The sequence below is a fragment of the Prionailurus bengalensis genome, chromosome F2 (genome assembly GCF_016509475.1).
Source record: "Prionailurus bengalensis isolate Pbe53 chromosome F2, Fcat_Pben_1.1_paternal_pri, whole genome shotgun sequence".
Lineage (NCBI taxonomy): Eukaryota > Metazoa > Chordata > Mammalia > Carnivora > Felidae > Prionailurus > Prionailurus bengalensis.
In genome coordinates this window covers 79,915,513-79,938,663 of record NC_057353.1, presented here as the reverse complement: position 1 = coordinate 79,938,663, position 23,151 = coordinate 79,915,513, and the positions used below count along the sequence as shown (strand labels likewise).

The window sequence follows — 23,151 nt, the reverse complement described above, 5'->3', positions numbered from 1 at the left end:
AAATTCACAGAGACAGAAAGAGAATGGTGGTTGTCCAGGGCTGCGGGAGGGGAGCAGGGACTTAGTGTTTAACGATAGAGTTTTAGTTTGGGAAAATGAAGACGTTCTGGATATGGATGGACGGTGGTGATGGTTGTACAGCCATGTGAATGTACCTAATGCCACAGAACTTACATTTAAAAGTGATTAAAATGGTAAATTTTATTACGTATATCTTACCATGATACAAAATGGGGGCGGAAAAAAGAAAAAGAAACAGGGCTGAAATCCATTTCCCATTTCTTCCCACTTTAAGCCGTGTTGCCTCAGGGTGTCCAATGGTGGGGTTGCAGAGGGAGAAAGGCGTTTGTTTAATGAGCATCTGTTGGTTCTGCTACCTCGTTTTCTCCTTGAATCTTCGCTGGAGTCTGAGATAGGCATTCGTTGTTGTCCCTGCGTCACAGTGGAGAAATGGGCTGGGAATGGTGGGCAAGAGCCCGAGACCTGGTGGAGCCGGTGCGTCAGACTGAGCTTAACCGGCCCGCGCCCCTCCCCCGTACCGTGCAGCTGGGCCACTTCTGGAGTTTTTTTTCGCCTGGCCTTCTCACGGCCAAGTTCTTGTCCCCCTCCCGATGCCCTTTCTGTGACCACTTGCCCATGCAGGTTGTTTATTTTCCAAGTCTGCGCTGCGGTCGCCTCTCCGCTGGAGACAAGAAATAGGTCAACAAAAGCGATAACTAAAGGCTGAACACAGTGTCTGGCCAGGAGGGTTTATCGAAACAGGACTCCTGAACAGAGAGAGGAAGGCAGGCAGCTCCTTCTTCCTGTCGGAAGCGTGGCTTGGTGGCGCTCTTACCAGGGGAGAGGACACGTGTGTCCCCCCCTTGGGCACATGGCGCTGAGGTCCCGGATGGGATGGCCGGCGCCGCTCTGGTTTCTCTGGCCCAGCGGAGAGCTCGGACTTGCACACGTGTCTTCAGTGGTCCGCTGAGGGCCAGCTGTGGGTACTTTCTCAGACCCCTCTTTACGTGGCCTAGCTGCAGCGGTGGGCGTTCTGGCCCTTCATCCTGAGGGTCTGCCTCCCTGGGATTCCCGTGACTTTTGTCTCTCCTTGCTTGTGCTTTTGGGGTCCTACCTGTGAAACCACAGCCTCGTCCACGGTCACGAAGATCTACTTCTGTTTCCTTCTTCCGGTTTGATCAGCAAGCTTTCCGTGTCAAGAACCATACAGTACACACTTTGGTTTTGTCGGCCACGAATGGTTACTTTCATATGTTCTTTGTTTTTCTTTGTTGTTGTTTTAGAGCCTTTTGACTCCGTAAAAACTGCTCTCGGGGGTGTACAGAACCAGGCTTCAGGCTGCTTTTGGCTGGGCCGTAGTTGGCTGGGGCCCATGCTGGGACTTGACTGCAGAAGGTTGAGTCACCGGAGTGAGGAGTTGAGCTGGGCTTGAGATTTCTTGTTGCTATAGTTACTTGGGTGCGCCACAGGCTCCCAAATTCCTCTGCTGTTGTCATATGCTGGGGGGCAGGGCAGAGGGTAGGGGCTGCTGAGGCGCCAGGGCGTTTGCCCAGAGTGGTCTTCCTCCGTCCCCAGCCCTTCCTGCACCACCAGGGCTGGGGGCTTTCCATACCGTGTTCCTTCCCCACTGGTGCTGGTGGCAGGAGCAGGTGGGGTCTCCCTGCTGTCCTTGTCCCGCACTGTGCATCTAGGTCTCATGTTATGGGCTCCCTTGGCATCCCTGCTCCTTGTCCACGCGGCGACCTCTCTGACCAGTACATGGTGGGCATTGTGGACGAGTGGGTTTCCAGCTCTGACAGCATTGGTACGGGATTCTGGCTGGGGACCACCTCCTGCCCTTCCCCCCACTAGAATGGGTATTTATCCCTGCCACTGTACTCTTGGCATTGGTCGCCCCTCCTCCAGAAGCTTAGGATTTTGCTTCAGAGTAGAGAAGGGTCTGCTTGGGGATGGGAGGGGAGTGTGGGGTTAGGGCCGGTGTCTTGGCTTCTTACCTTTATTTGGTGGCTGCTGACTCCCTTCCTCCATGCCTGTGCTCTGGAGGGAGGCTACCTCTGCTTCCCCCACCGCAGCCCCCTGCCCTAGTCCTGTGTGTGTATACCCCGAGAGGGTTCATGGTGAGGAGCCTACAGTGGGTGGGAACTATCTTCTGGTCTGGGTTCCCAAGGGGGTCTTTGCTATTATTAGAGCCCCTACTCAGCCTTTAGCAATTTATTAAACTTTGGGCTAATTGCTTCCTGCCAGTTGTGTGCTGGCTGGCTCTGTACTTGTTGAGAAGATATCCCTACCCTTTACCTTCCAGAAGGGCCTTGTACCTCCTTGGCCTTCTGGCTCTGTGGTTACCCTGTGACCTCATCTCTTGATGGGTTCAAGGAAGTGTCAGGAGTTTGTAGCTGGTCAGCCTTACTGACTGTTGACCTGGGAGCTATGCTCTACCTCCCGGACAGAAGTGCCACCTTCCCCCAACCCTCTCGTCTGTATGTTGAAGTGATGCTGATTGAAATGTGTTTTTCTCTCAGAAATGCTCTAGGAACCACAGAATAATTTTGGAGCCTTTTTCCATTTGTGCATCTGGGCTGAGGGATGTTGGTGCAGACACAGGGCATCCTAGGAAAGACGGTGCAGGGGCCCAGTTTCCGAGTTGCCCAGTTGGGGTTATCTTCCCTCTTACCTGAGTGAAGCCTGCCTTCTGGAAGAAAGCCCATCAACTTCACGATTACTAACATACCGTGTTTACATCATTTTAGACCTTGGAAGCTATCCTGAATTTCAAATACTCTGGAGGCCCGGGCCACGCTGAAGGGTATTACAGGAACCTGTCCCTGGGGCTGCACGTGGAGGCTGAGCCGTCTGTGTTCTTCACCCGAGTCACTACTCTGCCGGCGACCAGGTAAGAGGATCTCTGCCCTATGATTGCCTTCTTCTGGAATCTGACAGCACTGCGTTTGGAATTCCGACCTCAGGATTCATCTTGGTCCCACCTCTAGTCAAATCCACACCACCGTGCCAAGTTGCATAGCCTCCCTGGGACTCAGGTTTCTGTATCAGAAAAACAGGCCTTATAAGAAGTGCCTTTTCCTTTGATTGTAGTGGACAGGCTTTACACCTTGTAACGTGGCAGAATAATAACATCAACATTGCAACATGCTTGCTTGTGGCCGTCATTGTACAGGACACATTTCCCACTCATGGCCCTGAGGCTGGTCCTGGCTTCAGTCTGATTCCCTCTCCTGCTAGTAGGGGTTCGGCAGGTAGCCACATGTCCTGGGGACTCCTGGAGTCTAACATCTCTTCCTGTGTCACTTCCGGCATCCCTGGAAAACAGCGTGCAGAGCCAGGCTGTCCAGGATCTCGGCACCTCCCCGTTCATGGAGTTCCCGGCCATCTAGAGCCCTGGGCTGTTTCTGCCCAGGGCGCCCATCTTGCACAGACATTTTCTCTCCAGTTTACTCCTCCAGGCCTCTAGCCTTCCTCCGGGGGAAAGAAATCAGACAGCATGTCTATGTCAAACCCAGAAGTGGCCAGAGGTCCTAGAGGTACTCTGCTCTGAGGCAGGAGAATGACAATATTGCATCGAAAACTTTGAGAGAGAGCCGGGAGTGGTTGGTTCTGAAAGTGGTGGGTGGTATTCCATCCAACGGGGCTGCTCTTCTCAGATTCCTCCTCCAGCGGCCAGCAGCCTGTGGGAAGCAGGTGCAGATTACCACCGAGTACTTCCTATTTACTTTCATGTCCAGTGGTACCTTACATGTTGGAGTAGGATGCAGTGGGACAGTATTACTTCTTCCTCTTTTTTTTAAAGTGTATTTATTTTGAAAGAGAATGCAAGTGGGGGAGGGCAGAGAGCGGGGAGGAGAGAGAGAATCCCAAGCTGGCTTCGTGCCATCAGCGTAGAGCCCAATGCGGGGCTTGAACCCATGAACTGTGAGATGATGACCTGAGCTGAAATCGAGTCAGATGCTTAACCAGCTGAGCCCCCAGTGCCCCTAGTATTGTTTATTCTTGATAGAGTTACGGTGGCAGTGATCACAAGCACCTCTGTAGCCTTGAACTGGGAAAGAACATCACAGCCAGCAGCCCCTTCCCTCCACCCGTGGGTTCCGTGTTCCACAGAGTGAAAGAGAGGGATGTTGCTGCCCACGTTAATGTTGATAAAAAACTCCTTTTAAAGTGATACAGCCCCAAATAATAAGTGTGGTTTTGGTTTATAGGAAAGACCATTTTTCTTCCCAGCCATTGGAGAATGGCTCCGCAAGAATTAATGGCTTAGCTTGGGCTTCTTAGCATCACATTTCATCATCTGTCACTTTTTTCAGTCCGTGGAGTAATAGTCTTTCTTGCCAAGGCTTGCCTCTGTTTTGCATTTGTTGTATCAAGCATCAAAGCACTTACCCCCGGGGAGGCTGTGACCAGGGCTGCTGCCAGATGCTGTGAGAGTATTTCAGGCCCTTCCTGTGCATTAGGGCTGCTCCGTGATGTACCTGCTGTGTTCCTTTCTCATCCTCGCATCGCCTGCTGCCACTGCTCATATAAATAGTTCTTGGAAGCAGCACAGGTTGTCACTGAGTTGGGTTTTCTCCCCCCTCTTGATACCTGGCTTCCATGTCATGGCCCCTGCAGCTCTAAATGACAATTCAAGATGACAAAAATGCTGCCATGTGGAAAGGAGCAAACACACTTGGAAAAGTCAGTGGTTAGCTCAAGTGCTCTTTGGCTCCCGATTACCCCACCCACTGATTCTACTCTTTCTTGTTGGCCGACGTGGTCTTTTTCTTGCTCTCGGGATTGATCTCCTAACCCTCCCTTTCCGTTCCCGCTAAGTCTGATTCTCCCCAGATCCTGTGGATTGAACTTCTGAGACATCTCCTGACCCCCTCTGCATTCCACTGCATGTCTTGGTTACCTTTCCTCGACACTTTAGGAGTAGTTGCCTGTGTGGTCCCCCTGCCTCCAGTTTTGCTCCTGCATCATCCTGTAAATGCAGACGGATTAAAGACTTTCCCAGTACTTGGGAGATAAAGTTCAAAGTCCTTATCGTGATATTCAGGGGACTTAAAAATTTGAGCCAGACCTTTGCCTTTAGCTCTGTTCCCACTTCCTCCACACATCCAGGAGAAGACACTTTGCCTCTGTCAGCAGCACTAGGTGTATCAAGACCATTTCCTGCAACATGTCTTTGCATACATTTCTAAAACTCTTCTTAAACTGTCTTTCACCTACTCTTTTGGGAAAAGTTTGTTGGCCATTGATGATCTACTATGTCACCAGTTTTGTAAAATTTTCCTGAATGTGACTAGATAGAGTTGGTTGGTCCTTCTGTGGGCCTTGTGTTTCTAGTAAAGTACTTACCAGACTATAAGCCTTTCAACAAGTACCTTGAATGTTTCATTTATTCTTTTTTTTTTTTTTTTAGAATTTTTTTTTTCAACGTTTATTTATTTTTGGGACAGAGAGAGACAGAGCATGAACGGGGGAGGGGCAGAGAGAGAGGGAGACACAGAATCGGAAACAGGCTCCAGGCTCTGAGCCATCAGCTCAGAGCCTGACGCGGGGCTCAAACTCACTGACCGCGAGATCGTGACCTGGCTGAAGTCGGACGCTTAACTGACTGCGCCACCCAGGCGCCCCTCATTTATTCTTCAAATAAACACCAGTATTTCATATTTTAGATAAAGCACTCAGTGGGTAGTAAATGGGTAGAGCCCGTTCTTGTGTTTCATCAGCCTGATAAAAGCTAATCAGGCAGAAATAATATCAAATGGAAACATGGGTCTATATTAAGGAATGTTGAATCCTAGAAATAGAAATAGCAAGTGAATAAACAGAAAAGATTCTTCCCCTTGCTTCTTAATTTCTTTAAAAGACTATTGACTATTTAAAGAAAAAATAAGAGCATATAATTTTGTTGTGCATATCATATAGAGAAGTAAAATATGTAACCAAAAATAGCACAAAGAAATGGAAGGGAGACGGAGGAGAGGAGGATGGCGGTTCTTACATGCTACTGTTACGATACCGTTTGAAGTTAAAATGTAGTAAGTTAAAGATGCATATTGGAAACCCTTTAGCAACCACTTAAAGTGTGGATAATAAGCCAGAAGAGAGAAAATGAGTTACTAGAAAATGCTTAATCTGAAAAGGAGGGAAGAGGTGGCAAGTAAAGAACTAGAATCTTAATAGTCAAATAGCAATGTGGTAGACTTAAATCTAATGTACCAAGAATTATTTTAAATGTAAATGGACTAAAGACTGTATTTAAAAGTACAAGTTGTCAGACTATAGTAAAACATAAAAACAAACAAACAAACTAGAGACAACTACGTGTTTTCTACCAGAAACTCACAATTATGTAGAGTGTATAAGTACAAATATGGGGGGGAAGATATGCCATGCAAACACTTAATCATGAGAAAGTTGGTGTGGGTATATTAATATCAAACAAGTAGACTTTGAGGAGAAAAGGGTAGGATAATTTTATTGATAGAAAGGTCGAGTCATCAAGAGTACATAAAAAGTATAAATGCAAATGTACTTAAAGCATAACTTCAAAATAAAACCAGGATCTTGGGGAGAAACGGAAAATACCAGTTATAGTTGGATATTTCAACACCTGTATCTCAGTATTTGATAGACAAGCAGACAGAAAATTAGGAAGAATATAGGAAACATGTATACTTGTAGTAAATAATTCCAGCTAACTGATATTTATAGGACACTAAATGCATATATTAGAAAAGATGAATGGTTCAAAAAAAGGGTGAAGAGTAGTTACCAATGAAATGGAAAATGAAAAAATAATATGTAGAGTAAATGGAACTAAAAGTTGATTCTTGGAAAAGATTAATAAAATTAATAAACTATAGCCAGGATGATCAGAATTAAAAAGAGAAAGCACAAATTACTGTGAATGAATCATTATAAATTCTGTACACATTAAAATAATAAAAGTATATTATGATAAATCATATTCTGATAAATTTTACAAATGAAAAATGTTTTGAAAGACAGAAATTACTAAAGTTGACACAAGAAGAAATAGAGTCCTTGAGATAGTCCCATATCAGTTAGTTTAAATTCTTAATTAAAAACTCCCCATGAAGCAGACTTTACACTCAGATGGCTTCACTGTGAAATATATCAAACTTTTAAGGAGAAATAATACCACTTTTACAAAAATTCTTCCACAAGTAGACAAGGGAGGGAATAATTCCAGTTCTCATTTTATGACACTATCTTCACCCTGATGCCAATTGGGAGAAACATTACGAGAAAGCAAATGTTGTGATCCATGTCCTCATATGCATAATTCTAAAAATTCAGAACCGAATACTAATAAATCCACCCTAGCAATATAAAAGAGATATGCAATATGAACAATTCAGGTTTCATCCAACAACACGAGGTTGTTTTACCATTGAAAAATCAGTGCATTTACTAACAAAATAAAGGAGAAAAATAAGATGTCAGTTGATGAAAAAAATCCTCTGACAAAATTGAACACTTATGATAGAAACTGTCCATAAACAAGGCTCGGAGGAGAACTTGTGCAGTCTGATCTGGATGATCTACAAAACCCTAAAATTATGTAGCTTAACATAATACTTAATTGGGAAAGACTGAACACTTGTTCTGAGATCAGGACCAGTCAGGACAAGTATGTTTGCTCTTGCCAGTGTATTCATTACTTTTCTGCCATTTCTACCTAATCAGGGCAGGCAATGAGATGAGAAACGAATTAAAGCTGTAAAAATTGGAAATGAAGAACAGTTAGCAATCACATGTGTTTGCATGATACATATGATCATGTACGTAAATATTCTAAGAGATCTACCACCCTAAAGAAATTATTGGAACTAATAAGTTAACAAGATTGCAGGATGATACCATATTATATTCAGAAATCAACTATGGTTTTATACACTGGCGTATAGTAGCAATTAATTTGCAAATGAAATTTTGAAAATATTTGTATTATAGTAAAAAACATTCAACACTTAGGGATAAATCTTTTTAAAGATGATCTCTACCTTGAAAATGTCAAAGTACAGCTAAGGGAAATTAGAGAACACTTAAATAATTGGAGAGCTATACCATGCCTGTTGATTTAAAGAATCAATTATTGCTAAGATATCAGTTCCCCCAAATTGGATTATAAATTCAGTGCAATTCCAGTCAAAATCCCAGCAGGTTGGGTGCCCGGGTGGCTTGGTCGGCTAAGCGTCCGACTCTTGATAGCAACTCAGTTCTTGGTCTCAAGGTCATGAATTCAAACTCCATGTTGGGCTCCACCCCAGATGTGAAGCCTACTTGGAAAAAAAATAAAATCCAAGCAGATTTTTTTTGGAGTGCAATTGACAAGTTGTTACAGAAATTATTTCAAAATGCCTATTGCCAATGGACTAGACACACATCTACACACACACACACACACACAAAGTTGGTGTAGGCGATGATTTTAAGGCAGTGTGCCGTTAGACTAGCTAAGACAGTGCTGTTGTTATAGACAAAGGGATCAATGGGCCATAATAGTCTAGAGATAGGCTTTTTTATATATGATCAAATGATTTTTAAGGTATGAAAACAACTTCACGTGGAGTGAAAAGGTTTTTCAACAAATGGTGCTGGAAGAACTGGATACGAATGTGGGGAAAAGAAGAACTTTCACCCGTAGGTTCCATCATACACAAAAATTCATTTGAGATGGGTTCTAGACCTAAAAGAAAAAACTTTGCTACTTTTTCTTTGAAAAGGTTTATAAAGTATCTTTGTAACTTTGGTGCAAAGATTCGTCAGGTGGGGTCAAAGACTACTAACTATAAAATTAAAAAGTTGATAAAATTTAAAACTTCACCTCGTGAAAAGGCAGGGTGCATGCTGTGAGCAAAAATGCATTACACATTTATGCAATGAGGTCTTGTATCCAAAACATAGGGAAGTCTTTAAAAATAAACACTTAGTGACAATTAAAAAATGGGTGGAGGATTTGAACAGGGCACCTGGGTGGCTCAGTCAGTTGGGTGTCCAGGTCTTGATTTCGGCTTAGGTCATGATCCCAGGGTTGTAGGATCAAGCCCCACGTTGGGCTCCACAAACAGATACTCACCTGAAAGTGCTGAGCATCATTCATCATTACAGAAGTGCAGATTAAAACCACAATTAGATACCACTGGATACCCTTTAGTGTGGCCAAACTTAAGACCAACGATACTAAATGCCAGTAAGAATGTGAAACAGCTGGAACCCTATAAATCACTTATGGGATGTAACGTGGCACCCCCACTTTACACATCGGTCAGGCACTTTGTGTAGAGTGTGACATCTGCCTACCCAAGGACCTCACGGATTTTGACTCAAGAAAAAGAAACATTTATATTCACAAAAAGATGCCTGTAAGAAGTTTCATAACAGCTATCTTTGTAATGACCCCAAACTGGAAACAACCCCAAATGCAGGGGAATGAATGAAGAATCTGTGATATATCCATGCAGACGAACGTACTCAAATGAACTACAGTATATGCGACAACATGGAATAAACTCGACACTGTGATGCTAATCACTGTATGACTTCATTTATAACAATTTCTAGAACAGGAAAACTCATTCTGAGAAAACAAGTCTAAATAGTGGTTGTCTATAGGTTGAGGTGGGGCAGGGCAGGAATTGACTTGGAAGGATGAGGCTACTAATTGTCCCAGTTTGCCTGGGATTTAGCAGCTTTTAGGTCCGAAACCCCTTTGCCCCGGGAGAGCCTTCAGTGCTGGGCAAATCCAAACAGGGGGTCACCCCAGAAAGAATAGCATCTTTCTGAGATGGTGAAATGTATATCTTGATGGAGGTGTGGGTTACAGGATTGTAGACAAATGTAAAGCTCGTCAAACTGTGTGTGTATTTCTGGTCTGTGTATTTCATTGTATATGAACTATATCTCCAAAATTTTGTTGTTCACCTGCAAAAGTATATGTACAACTGGAGAGAACACTTGATTTTTTTTTCAATTTTTTAAAATGTTTATTCATTTTTGAGAGACAGAGCATGAGCAGAGGAGGGGCAGAGAGAGAGAGGGAGACACAGAATTGAAGCAGGCCCCAGGCTGAGCTGTCAGCACAGAGCCTGACACAGAGCTCAATCTCAGTGACCGTGAGATCTTGACCTGAGCTAACGTCAGACACTTAACTGACTGAGACTCCCAGGAGCCACAAGAACACTTGATTTTATACTGGAGAAGGAAAGGTGGCAAAGAAAATGGAACATTGTCCAAATTCTTGAAGAATGAGCAAGGTTTCACCACTCATTTGCTGGGAGGAGTGGGGGACTAACACTGGACTTCTGTTTCCTTGGCCAGATTTTGAGCTTTTTGCAGTCCGGAGGCAGGAGGTTAACCTTGGTACCTCAAGGCTTGGCACCTTTGGCCCATGGTAGGGCCGTGCGAAACTTAAGGAGTGATTGGACGAGTATAGACAGTTCTTGACTTATGATGGCCTGACTTAGAATCTTTCAACCTTACAGTAGGGTGAAAGTGATCTGAATTCAGTTTCTACTGTTTTTGTGATTTTGAACTTGGATCTTTTCCTGGGCTAGCGGTATGTGGATACTTGGCTTGTTAGGCTGGGCAGTGGTGGGGAGCTGCGGCCCCAGTCAGCCGGTGAGTATGAGGGTCCACGACTGGCACACTGACGCCCATTCTACATCCTCAGTGGCCATTCTGTTGGTCAGTACGGTAGTCAGTTATATGAGATATTAATAAATAGGCATTTTTGATGTTTCTGCCCAACTGTAGACTAATGTAAGTGTTCTTAGGCACATTTAAGGTGGGCGAGGCTAAACCGTGGTATTTGGTACGTTAGTGTATGAAATGCATGTCAACTTAGGATGGGTTTATCTGGATGTAACGCCACTGTAACTGGAGGAAGATCTGTAGATGACAGCAATACTACATTTTTTCAGGTGTCTTTTGTGTAAAAGGCATTGCTTCTAAAAAATTTTCTTAAGCTCTGTTTTCCTTAGCGACCTATGTAAACTACATGGCCTGGAATATAGTAGAATTACCATGCATTTGATTTGGGTACTCGAATTTTGCATTTCATTGAGGTTGATGTGACAGTGTCTCTGGAATTCATTATTTTTTGTCTTGCTCACAGGTGATTTTTCTGTTAGCATCATGCCATTTTAGAGTCAAGCATCCATCCCCATAGCGGGCCCATTTTGACGCATTTGCTTTATAAATGAGGTCCAGAGAAGGGTGTGTGATTTGCCCAGGTTCTCACAGCTTGCTGGTGACAGACTGGCATCCACGGGTCACGGCTTCAAGACCTCTGCAGCACAGACGGCTGGATGACCCGCTGACCCGCAGTACGTGTTAGTTGGAGCTTGTGTGGAGATTCGGGCTGACTTTGGTGCAAAAAAGCCACAGACACATCAAAAGATAACTATTGCTGGCATAAACAATCTACTTGGAACCCAAAATATAAATGGATACGAAGGCATTGTGCTCCTTGGAATGGTCCTATATACCTGCTCCTCTCGCGAATATTGATAACTGATGCAGTTTTTCTCACTGGGAGTTGTTCAATGAGAGTGTTTTAGGAGTGAAGGGGGATGGGAAATCCTATTTATTCAGGGCCTGCTGTATTCTAGGGAGTGACCTAGGTCTGTCGGGCTCAGCGTCCTATTAAACTCCGTAAACCCTTCGAAGTCGGCCTTGCTCTCTGGAGATGTTGCCTGAGCCGTACATTAACGAGTGGAAGAGGTGTGGTGTGCTTTCCGGCCTTCTGGGCACTGTTTCTGCCAGCGGTCCTCTGAGCTGGGAGCGCGGAGGCCTGGGTTCTGGTCTGCATTCTGCCCCTCACCCCTGCCATATCTTTGGAGGCGGCTGGCTCTCCCCCAGGTCCGCCTTCCTGCCCCTCACGGGAGTGCTCGGCGTGGCCCTGCTCACCTCACCCGGCTGATGCGAGAAGCGGAGGACGCCACGGAAGACGCAGGTGTGTTCTTGACCCCAGCGTGCGGTGTAGATGGGAGGCAGAGCTGTCTTTGCTCTTTCCCCCCACTTCTCCCTCAGGGGTGTGCATGGGTCTCAGATGACTTGTATTGAGGAGATCGGTTGCTTTGAGATTCACTCGTTTCACACCAAGCTGGCTGGTATGTTGTTAGGGAGCAGACTGAAACGGATTGGGCCATGCCACCCCTGTCTGAATGCCCAGCCCTCGTCTCTCCTGAGGAGCAATTTCTTTCTAGTCTGTTAGAATAAATGATCCAATCTCATGCGTTGCTACTCTGAGCTATGTGAAAAACACTCTCCCCTGCGCAGGGCCAGGGTGTAATCGTTACTACGTTATTAAGAGAACTCCTACCACTTGACACATCACAGCACTTATCCCTGGCCGTTTAGAAAAGTTCCATTTCCCCCCATGGGGTAAGACCGCTCAACTCTGTAGGGAACATGTGCTCACAGACCCACAATAAAGGCAATCTTAACGTTGGGTTGTTGGGTTTTATCGTGGTAGATCTTTTTCAAGTTGTTACATTTATTTATTAAGTTGGCTTCAAGCCTAACAAGAAGGTAGCGTTTTAACAAGCACCAGGATTCAGAAGAACGTACCTGTATCTGCTTTCAAATTTTGATTCCACTGCTTACCTGCACTGTGATCTTGAGCAAATCATTTATATTCCTTTAGCCTGAAACAGATAACATTGATAGTGTCCAGTTGTGCTGACGTAAAAATGTGTGTAAAGTACCTAATACAGTGCCTGACACCAGGTAGATACTGAAAGGAGGTGGTTGTCACTTTTCTTGTGTGTCTGCCGTGCACGTTCCAGTCGTGTGCCACATTCTAGGGACAAAAAGGGCTGGGTGGGTCGTGCAGAAACGTAACAGCTTTGGTGCAGCGGGCTCTGTGGATGTCCTTATGATGTCACTCACGGAACGTATCTGAACGGTCCCTTCGCCTTTGCCCCACTGCTGGACGCACTGCTGTATTGGTACCGCCTAGCCAATGACACAAGCGGTCACTGGAGCCCCTGTGTGGCTCGGTCCCTTAGGCATCCGGCTCTTGATCTCAGCTCCGGTCTTGATCCCGGGGTTGTGAGTTCAAGCCCCGTACTGGGCTTCTCCCTGGGCATGGAGCCTACTTAAAAAAATAACCAGGCAGTAATCAATGGAATTGTTAAATATTAGAATGGGGATGTGAGCAGTGTGGGGTGAGAATCTTGAAGAAAACAAGATGCTGAATTTGCATCGGATGGTTACAGGGGGTATGGCAGGAACTCTTCAGGGAGGTGGGGGTAGGGCACTTCATGGTCCCTGTGATGGGGAGCGACGGGCAGAAGGGGGCGCCCAGTGCAGGGTGCGGCTGGGCACTGGAGTGGACCCTGCTGGCTGCTGGAGGGCAGGTATTAACCTGGTTTGGCCCCAGGTGGCTGGCAGGCACCAGAGAGCTGCCTCATCTTTTGCACTGGAGTATTTATTACCAATTAAACCTAGGAAGAAAAAGGCTCAATCCTCCTCTCCTCTGAGATGACAGAAAATGAAATGAGGTTTTAAATTCTGTTGGTCTGATTCAGACTCATGCCATTTTTTTCCAATTTATTTTGAAGTAGATTTTCACAGGAAGTTGCCAAAAAATGTACAGATCCTGTGCAGCCCACATCCCGCCCTCCCCAGTAGGATATAAAATATTCAGGTCTGCAGTTGGGAAATGGAGAGAATAAATACTGAGAAGAATTACTTGAAGTGCCCAGTGAAGACCCCTTTATAATATTTAATGAACTTTCCAAATTTTTTTAGTAAAATTTTTTTAAATGTTTATTTACTTTTAAGGGAGAGAGAGAGAGCGCGCACCAGCAGGGGAGAGGCAGAGAGAGAGGGAGACACAGAATCCGAAGCAGGCTCCAGGCTCTGAGCTGTCAGCACAGAGCCCTGTGCGGGGCTTGAACCCATGAACCAGGAGATCATGACCTGAGCCGAAGTCGGATGCGTAACTGATCGAGCCACCCAGGCGCCCCGAACTTTCCAGATTTTTTTCAACACAGAGGCTTTAGCAAGGTTGTTGATGTCCATGAGATAGAGTAGGCCATGAAAGGCCCAGAAGTCCTGGAGACGGTGCCCTGTGCTTAGCCCTGGGTCCGTGTCTGGGGGAGGCCCGCTGCGGCCCCGCTCCCACTTGGACTGGAGGTGGTATCGTTGGGATGCTGCTCTCAGCTGCTGCCTCACACATCTAATTTCTGGGAAGGATGGTCCAGCGCAGGGTGGGGAACCCGTGCTCTTGCCTTGTGGCAGGGGCCAGGGTGGTCCAGCCAGCGAGCCCACGCGAGAGGGTGGTGAGCCCGCCTCTGCCCCACCATCACCACCTTCTCGGCTGTCTGCGGGGACGGGAGGAGGGCTGCCTTGCCTCTCGGAGAACTACACGCAGCACCGCTGCCCCCAGCTGCCACGGCGGTTCGGTCGGTGGGCGCGTCAGGTTGGAGGGAGCTTCCTCCCCTCCCCCACCTGCTGGCTCGCGTTCCCTGAGATGTTGACCCCCCCGTTTCATTGTCTTTCCAGCTGTTAGTGTATTGGAGGCCTGCGGAGGCCTGGAGGGCGGGACGCAGCCTGTCAGAGGCAGGAGCGGCTGGACATTCCGTCTAGACTGATACCCACACGGTTAGCCCTCTCTGGCTCCTGGTCTGCTGGCCATGAGCCCCGGGTGTACCGCCTCCCAGTTTCTGTGTCTGCTCACAGGTGTATCTTGAGGAGACTCCTTTTGTGTCTTACTGATACTTAGTAATAAACTATTAAAACTGATAATTTTGGGGGGCCCGGGTGGCTTGGTTGAGCGTCTGACTCTCAATTTTGGCTTGGGTCATGATCTCACAGTTCATGAGTTTGAGCCCCGCATTGGGCTCTGTGCTGACTGCTTGGAGCCTGCTGGGATTCTCTCTCTCTCTCTCTCTCTCTCTCTCTCTCTCTCTCTCACTCTCTCTCTCTCTCTCTCTCTCTCTGCCCCTTGCCTGCTCGTTTGCGCTCTCACTCAAAAAAAAAAAAAAACAACAAACAAAATCGATAATTTTAAGTGATCTGTATTTTATCTTAGGTTGTGATATCCTTAAATATCACCTGTTGATGTTCGTTTTAAGACCATATACTTACTAAAGACAGATGTAAAGTTTTCTATTTAACAAATAATAGACACTAATATATTTGGAAAGTGTGATTTATAAATGTCAATTTAAAATGCCCAGGTCACGTTTGATTTAGGGATTGAACGTAAGGGTAAAGGTAGATTCTATAAAAGCAAAGGTTGCCCAGAGTTTCTTTGCAACCTAATGATTAGAATTCTTGCACTTTGCATTTTTAAAGTTTTACTAGTTTGTTTGTTTAATCCTTGTAGAGTGAGTCTCAAATGCTGATACGTGGAGTGATTCCAGGCGGTTGTTTGCAAATATTCTTCTGTGAGCAATTCTATTTGAATCTGGCTTCTCACCATTCCCAGAAAACGAAAAGCCATATTGGACCCGGTCATGCTTACGTGCTATCGTTGTGAGTCACAAAGCATCTGGCGGTGCCCAGCACACACACCTGGTGTCAGTCACCAGAGGCACAATGTCACACGTGTGCTCCTGGCTCCTGTCTCTCACTCTTGGTCCATTCTAAGTATAATTTCGGCGATGTAACAGAGAGTAAGCGGTGGGTTCTTCGGAGCTGCTGTGGTGCTATGCTGGTCTGTTGGAAGACGAGACCGCGTTGTGACCGAGCCGTGAGCATGTTTCTCCGAGCGCCAGCGGCCCCTGGGCACTCTGCGTCCTGCACCCTCAGCCTGTGACATGGTTGCTTTCTATTTAAACAGCTTTATCGAAACGTCATTCGCATACCATACAGTCCGCCCGCTTAGACCGTAATTGAGTATGTTTAGTATGTTCAGAGAGTTGTTCAACCCTTAGCGCAGTCTAAATTTGGAACTTTCCATCCTCCCCGAAGAGGCCCTGTACCCTTTAGTAGTTACGCCCATCCTTCATTCCTGGCAGCCACAAATCTCTCTAGATTGTCTGTTCTTGATATTTTATATCAGTGGAATTATGCAGTAGGTGACTGTCTTCTTCCACTTAGCATAGGGTTTTCAAGGTTCACCCATAGTGAAGTATCCTGTCCTTTGTTTTTATGGCTGAATAATATTCCATCGTGTGGATATACCACGTTCTGTTGATCCATTCTTTAGTTGATGGGTATTTGGGTTGATTCCATTTTCTGGCTGTTACGAATAATACTGTTGTGAATATTTATGGGCAAGTTTTTGTGTGGACATATGTTTTTATTTCTCTTGGGGATACCTAGGAGTGGAAATATCGGATCATATGGTAACTCTATATTTAGTCATTTTAGGGACCTGCCAGACTGTTTTGCAAAGTGGGTGCACCATTTTGCATTCCCACAGTAGTATCTGAGGGTTCCAATTTCTGCACGTCTTGCCGACATTTGTTAGTGTGTCTTTGTAATTATAGCCATTCCAAGTGGCTTCTCTTAAAGGGAAGTTTTTAAAACATTATTTAAGAGCTTATTAACTGAAAAGTTAGAAACAGAGATCCTTCCTGCCATTCTCAAGCTGGGCACTCATTTTTTTCTGGAAAGAAAGCAGATGAGAGAAAACAAGAAGGCTTACAGAACTTTGATAAAAGACCACACGCATTTGGACAATTTGGTGTGCGTGGCTATCCCCGTGTGTTCTGGTTTTGTTTGCTCACTTGACTGCACTCCTCGGGATGATTGAACACTAACATTTAGACCCTGGGAGGCCTCAGAGATACTGACCAGACTCTGGGGGGCTGAGGGGAGAGAGCGCCCCACTTACTTTCTGGTTGAGGCACTGCGGTGTTTAGACAGACTGAGACCTTGGCGTGGGAATTTCTCAGGCTCACTTTCAGCTGAGTCAATATTGAATAATTAGCCGGGAGTGCTTGGTTGGCAGGCCTGTATGCTTTCCCTTTGGCGGCTCCACTGACAGCTACCCAGCTAATAATAATCACCAGCTCGTGTGTTGATGTAATCCTCTGCCGGAGTTTTCTTTCCGCTCCTACTTCCACCTTCTTTTTCCATTGGAACCTTTTAATAATTTTATGAGACAGGCACTCTTGTGCCCGTTGGGAAAACTGAGGCTCAGAGAAATGAAACGGTTTGCTTAAGACATTACAGACATTGGGCTACAGAATTGGTATTCATTCACAACGAGTTTTATGCACTAGAGCTCATCAGACTCGTCATGATGTTTATTTTTTAATTGCGTCAGTTAAAAACATTTTAAATTGACACACAGTAAACTTGACTTCTCTGATGTACAGTTTTATGAGTTCTAACTCACATGGACATTTGTATATTCACCACAGTCAGGGTAAAAAACAGTTCTATCACCCCCTAGAAGTTCATTCATTACATTACCCCTTATAATCTTACCCTGCCCCACCCCTCAACAGGTGACCACAGATCTGTTCTCCATCGCTGGGTTTGACTCTCCCAGAATGTTATATAAATGGAATCATGCTGTATTTAAGCTTTTGAAAGTGAGTTTTTTCACTGACTATTGATTTTGAGATCCGTCCCAAGTTGTTGAATATATCAGTAGTTGGATTTTTTTTTTTTTATTATTGCCAAGGAGGTTTCCGCTGTATAGATGTACTGTAGTTTGTGAGTTCTTGTACCGATTAAAAGACATTTGGATTGTTCCCAGCTTTTTTTTTTTTCAAGTTAGTTAACATACACTGTAGTCTTGGCTTCAGGAGTAGAAACCAGTGACTCATCATTGACCTATAACCCCCAGCGCTCATCCCAACAAGTGCCCTCCTTAATGCCCATCACCCATCTAACCCATCCCCCCACCCAGCACCCTTCCAGCCACCCTCAGTTTGTTCTCTGTTTTCAAGAGCCTCTTAACGTTTGCCTCCCTCTCTGTTTTTATTTTTTTTTCCTTCCTCTCCCCTAGGATCACCCATTAAGTTTCTCAAATTCCACATATGAGTAAAATCATGTGATATCTGTCTTTCTCTGACTGACTTATTTAGCTTAGCATAATAACCTCCAGTTCCATCCACATTGTTGTAAATGGCAAGATTTCATTCTATTTCATCACTGAATAGTATTCCATTGTATATGTAAACCACATCTTCTTAATCCATTCATCAGCTGATGGACATTCGGGCTCTATCCATAATTCGGCTATTATTGACAGCACTGCTCTAAACATTGGGTGCATGTGCCCCTTCAAATCAGCATTTTTGTATCCTTTGGATAGATTCCTAGGAGCAATTGCTGGGTCATAAGGAAGTTCTATTTTTAATTTCTTGGGGGAAACTCCACACTCTTTTCCAGAGTGGCTGCACCAGTTTGCATTCCCACCAAGAATGCAGTAGGGCTCCCCTTTCTCTACATCCTCACTAGCATCTGTTGTTTCCTGAGTTGTTCATTTTAGACATCCTGACCGGTGCAAGGTGGTATCTCTGTGGTTTTGATTTGTATTTCCCTGATGATGAGTGATGTTGAGCATCTTTTCATGTGCCTATTAGCCCTCTGGATGTCTTCTTTGGAAAAGTATCTATTCGTGACTTTTGCCCACTTCTTCACTGGATTATTGGGTTTTCTTTGGTGTTGAGTTGGATAAATTCTTTATAGATTTCCCTTTATCGATATGTCATTTACACATAGCTTCTCCCATCCTGAAGGGTTGCCTTTAGTTTTGCTGATTGTTTCTTTTGCTGTGCAGAAGCTTTTTATCTTGATGAGGTCCCAATAGTTCATTTTTGCTTTTGTTTCCCTTGCCTCTGGAGACATGTCGAGTAAGAAGTTGCTGCAGCCGAGGTCAAAGAGGTTGCTGCCTGTTTTCTCCTGTAGGATTTTGATGGTTTCCTGTCTCACGTTTAGGTCTTTCATCCATTTGGAATTTATTTTTGTGTCTGGTGTAAGAAAGTGGTCCAGTTTCCTTCTTCTGCATGTTGTTGTCCAGTTCTCCCAGCACCATTTGCTAAAGAGACTTTTTTCATTGGATTCTCTTTCCTGCTTTTTCAAAGATTAGTTGGCCATATATTTGTGGGCCCATTTCTGGGTATTGTCCCCAGCTTTTTGTGATTGTGAATAGAGCTGCTATGAATACCTGTGTATAGTGTTTTCATGAATGTAGTATTCGTGGGGATTTTTTTTTTCATGGCTTAAAATATGGTCAGTATTCTGGTAAATGTTGCTGAACACTTGAGAAGTACATGTGTTGTGCTGCTGTTGGGTGGAGTGTTCTCTTAGTGTCCATCAGATCCAGGTGGTCTGTGGGGTTGTTTGTTCTGTGTCCTTGCTGATTTCATGTCTGATTTGCCATGCCTTGCTGAGAGTGGGGTGACATCTTTAACTTGGCGATTTTGTTCATTTCTTCTTTTACTTCTCTTTCTTTCTGTATGTATTTTGAAGCTTCTGTAGCTAGGTGTATTTAGGTTAAGAATTATTATGTGTTCTTGGTAAATTAATGCTTTATCATTATATAATGATCCTTCATGTTCTTATTGATTTTCTTCTCAAATTTTTATTTAAATTCTAGTTATTACCATACAGTACCATATTGGTTTCAGGAGTAGAGCTCAGTGATTCATCACTTACATACAACACCCAGTGCTTATCACAAGTGCCCTCCTTAATACCCATCACCCATGTAGCCCATTGCTCACCCACCTCCCTCCATCAACCCTCAGTTTGTTTTCTGTTGTTAAGAGTCTCTCATGATTTGGTACCCTCTCTCTCTCTCTCTCTCTCTCTCTTTTCCCCTTTCTGTATGTTCTTCTGTTAAACTGTACATGAGTAAAATCATATGGTATTTGTCTTTCTCTGACTTACTTTACTTAGCATAATACAGTCTAGCTCCATCCATGTCATTGCAAATGGCAAGATTTAATTCTTTTTGATGGCTAATATTCCATTGTGTGTGTGTGTCTGTGTGTGTGTGTGTGTGTGTGTGTGTATACACACACACAACACATCTTCTTTATCCATTCAACCGTTGGTGGACAGTTGGGCTCTTTCCATAGTTTAGCTATTGTTGGTAATGCTGCTAAAACATCAGGGTGCATGTAACCCTTCGAATCAATATTTTTGTATCATTTGGTTAAATACCTAGTAGTACAATTGCTGGATCATATGGTAGTTCTGCTTTTAACTTTTTAAGGAACCTCCACACTGTTTTACAGAGTGGCTGTACCAATTTGCAATCCCACCAAGGGTCTAAAAGGATTCCCCTTTCTCCACATGCTTGCCAACACCTATTGTTTCTTGTGTTGTTAATTTTGGGCATTCTGACAGGCGTGAGATGATATCTTATCATGGTTTTGACTTGTATTTCCCTGGTGATGAGTGATGTTGAGCATTTTTTCATGTGCATGTTAGCCGTCTGAATGTCTTCTTTGGGAAAATGACTATTCATGTCTTTTGCCCATTTCTTCACTGGATTGTTTGTTTTTTGGGTGTTGAGTTTGATAGGTTCTTTATAGATTTTTGGATACTAACCCTTTATCTGATATGTCCTTTATGAATATCTTTTCCCATTCTATAGGCTGCCTTTTAGTTATGTTGGTGGTTTCTGTTGCTATGCAGAAGCTTTTTATCTTAATGAGGTTCCAATAGTTCATGTTTGCTTTGTTTCCCTTGCTTCCAGAAATGGGTCTAGTAAGAAATTGTTCCCACTGAAGTCAAAGAGGTTTTTGCCTGTGTTCTCTTCTAGGATATAACATTCTTCTTTATCTCTGCTTATTTTCTGCTCTTACATGTACCCTGAAGTGTCTGATCCTAATGTAATACTCCAGGGTTGTTGTTTTTTTTTTTTAAATTAATGTTTATTTGGTGTATTCTTTTCTATTCATGTACTTTTAGCCTAGCTATATTGTTCTATTTAAAGTGAGTTTATTCTAAATAACATATAGTTCAATCTTTTTGAGTCTGTTCTTACAGTCTCTGTTAATTATAATGTTTAGGTCATTTATATTTAATGTAGTTCTTGATGTATTCGTATTTAGGTTTATCTATGTTTTCTTCTAAAGGACTTATTTTTTTAACATTTAGTTACTCAGTCTATTTGAAATTTATTTTTATTGATGGTGTGAGGTAGGGATATCATTTCTTGGTGTGTCTGCATCACCATGTGTACCAGCACCAGTTAGTGAATCTTCCCATTAATCAACACTGCCACTTCAGTCATATATCTACTTGTCTTATATTCATGGATCTGTTTGGGGCCTGTTTTTTTCCACTGATGTATTGGTATATCACTGCCTCCAGCATCACTGTCCTCATTACTCCAGCTTTCTAACAGTTCTTGATATCTGTTTGGCCAGCTCCCTTCCAAACATCATCCTGACCATTGTTCTGTATGTTACTCGCCCTTTGGTCTTACATATAAATTTTAGAAGCAGTATTTTGAATAGTTTTGATCAAAACTGAAACTCTGTTGGGATTTTGTATTGTTTCATTGAATTTCTAGAAATTTATAAAGTGGGGACGTATTTTTTAAAAAGTTAAGTCTTCCCCTCCTTGAACAAAATCCATTTCTGCATTTATTCATTGTCTTCAATACCAATCCATAAAACTTTAAAACCATTCTTCATGAATGTCCTGAAAACATTTTTAAAAAGATTTATTCCTAAGTGCATTGCTATTGTAAATACGCTTTCTTAACACAATGATTTGGTAATCGTTTCTTGTTGGCATATACGAAAGTTACTGATTTGTGTGGGTCTGTGTCCTCACCTACTATTCAACAGCCTTTTGAGTGTGATTTTCCTCATTTTACAAAATGACTAAACGTTTCATTTTGTAAGCTCACCTCCTCTTTCCCAGCCCTCTCCCATCACAACACTGTGATTTCCATGAAGGTGGAGGTGAATTTTTCTCGTTACTCTCATACAGACTCCCAGTGCCTGAAACAGTGCCTGACACACAGCAGGTACTCAGTGGATGTTTGTATGTGTTAGATGAAGTGACACAGTTCCTAACCCTCAGCAGAGGAAACAGTACATACTAACTCAGTTGAGGTGGTTTCACACACACACACACGGCTGTTTTTGCCTGGAATGTGTGTCTCCTGTCTACGTGACCGCATCATCCCCTTCCCAGGCAGATGGGCCAGTTCTTCCAGGAAGTATTCCTGGGTTTCCCTATACTTCATAAAGATGGATCCAGAAAAACACAAACAAAAAAAGAAGACAAAACAAAGCAAAGCAAGCTGGGATTAAAAGTAGCTATGTGCTCAAATGGATCGTAAAACCTAAGAAAATCATCCAAAGTGATGTGGAAAGATACACAGAGTGAAGGACATTATGGTGGGTACAAAATGCTGCTGCAGTTGAGGAAATTAATTTATGAATGATGGAAAGTAAAGGTCTTCCAGTACATCATGACTCCAACACTCCTGGGGAATAGAAACACCATGTCAAGAGGCCCCCACACTCAGTGAGTCAGAGGAAACAGAGGACACACGAGCATGACGGACTGGTGTTCATTCCCGTGCGGTTCTCTAACATTCTGTGAGTGAAAACCACATATATCTGAGTCTTTTCTTCCTGCTCTAAAAAATCACTTCAATTTTCCTCCTCTGATAAATGTTTTACGAATTCCCATTCCTGATGAAAGATTTTGCTGTGATTAAAGATTTCATGAAGTTATGACAAAGGCAGAATAGATCTTCATTCTTGAAAGCTCATTTTTCTGTGAGCGGAGTGAAGACGCCTCTTGTATGCAGCTGTCAGAGCTAATGAATATTTTCCAAGTGCCGTACCTCTGGGGAAAACACTCCCACCCAAGGAACCTAGAATCAACCAACGTGAACCTGCTTCTCTGAAGACATGTGGGGCAATGTCTCACAGAAACAGCAGGAACGAGAAAGGTTTACCTTCCTTCCCTGAGAGTGGGTTTACAAGTGCACATCTTGAAGAGCTGGTATTTCACAGATGCCCCGTAGCCTGGTGATGATGATGGCGGTGCGCATGTGGGTGCGTGCGTCCCTGGCCAGGTGACTGCACACTTTCCCCCCTCAGATCCCTTCTCTGGAAAGAGCAGACAATGAAGTTTAGAATACTTGACTCCCTCTACCCTGAAAAGCAAAGGATTTTGAGTTGTAAGACTTGGGTGTTGGCCGCCTCACTGGTGTTGGTGGCCGTGCCCTGA

General features: G+C 44.1%; 1 protein-coding gene across 4 annotated transcripts in view; it reads left to right on the top strand.

The window, feature by feature from the left end:
• Nucleotides 1-23,151, top strand: part of TRAPPC9 (trafficking protein particle complex subunit 9) — a 567,631-nt gene that overhangs the window by 353,071 nt on the left and 191,409 nt on the right. For all 4 annotated transcript variants that reach the window (XM_043601844.1, XM_043601846.1, XM_043601845.1 and 1 more), the window contains one exon: nucleotides 2,748-2,890. In XM_043601844.1, coding sequence (XP_043457779.1) covers nucleotides 2,748-2,890 — 143 coding nt within the window. The remainder of the gene's footprint in view (nucleotides 1-2,747; nucleotides 2,891-23,151) is intronic.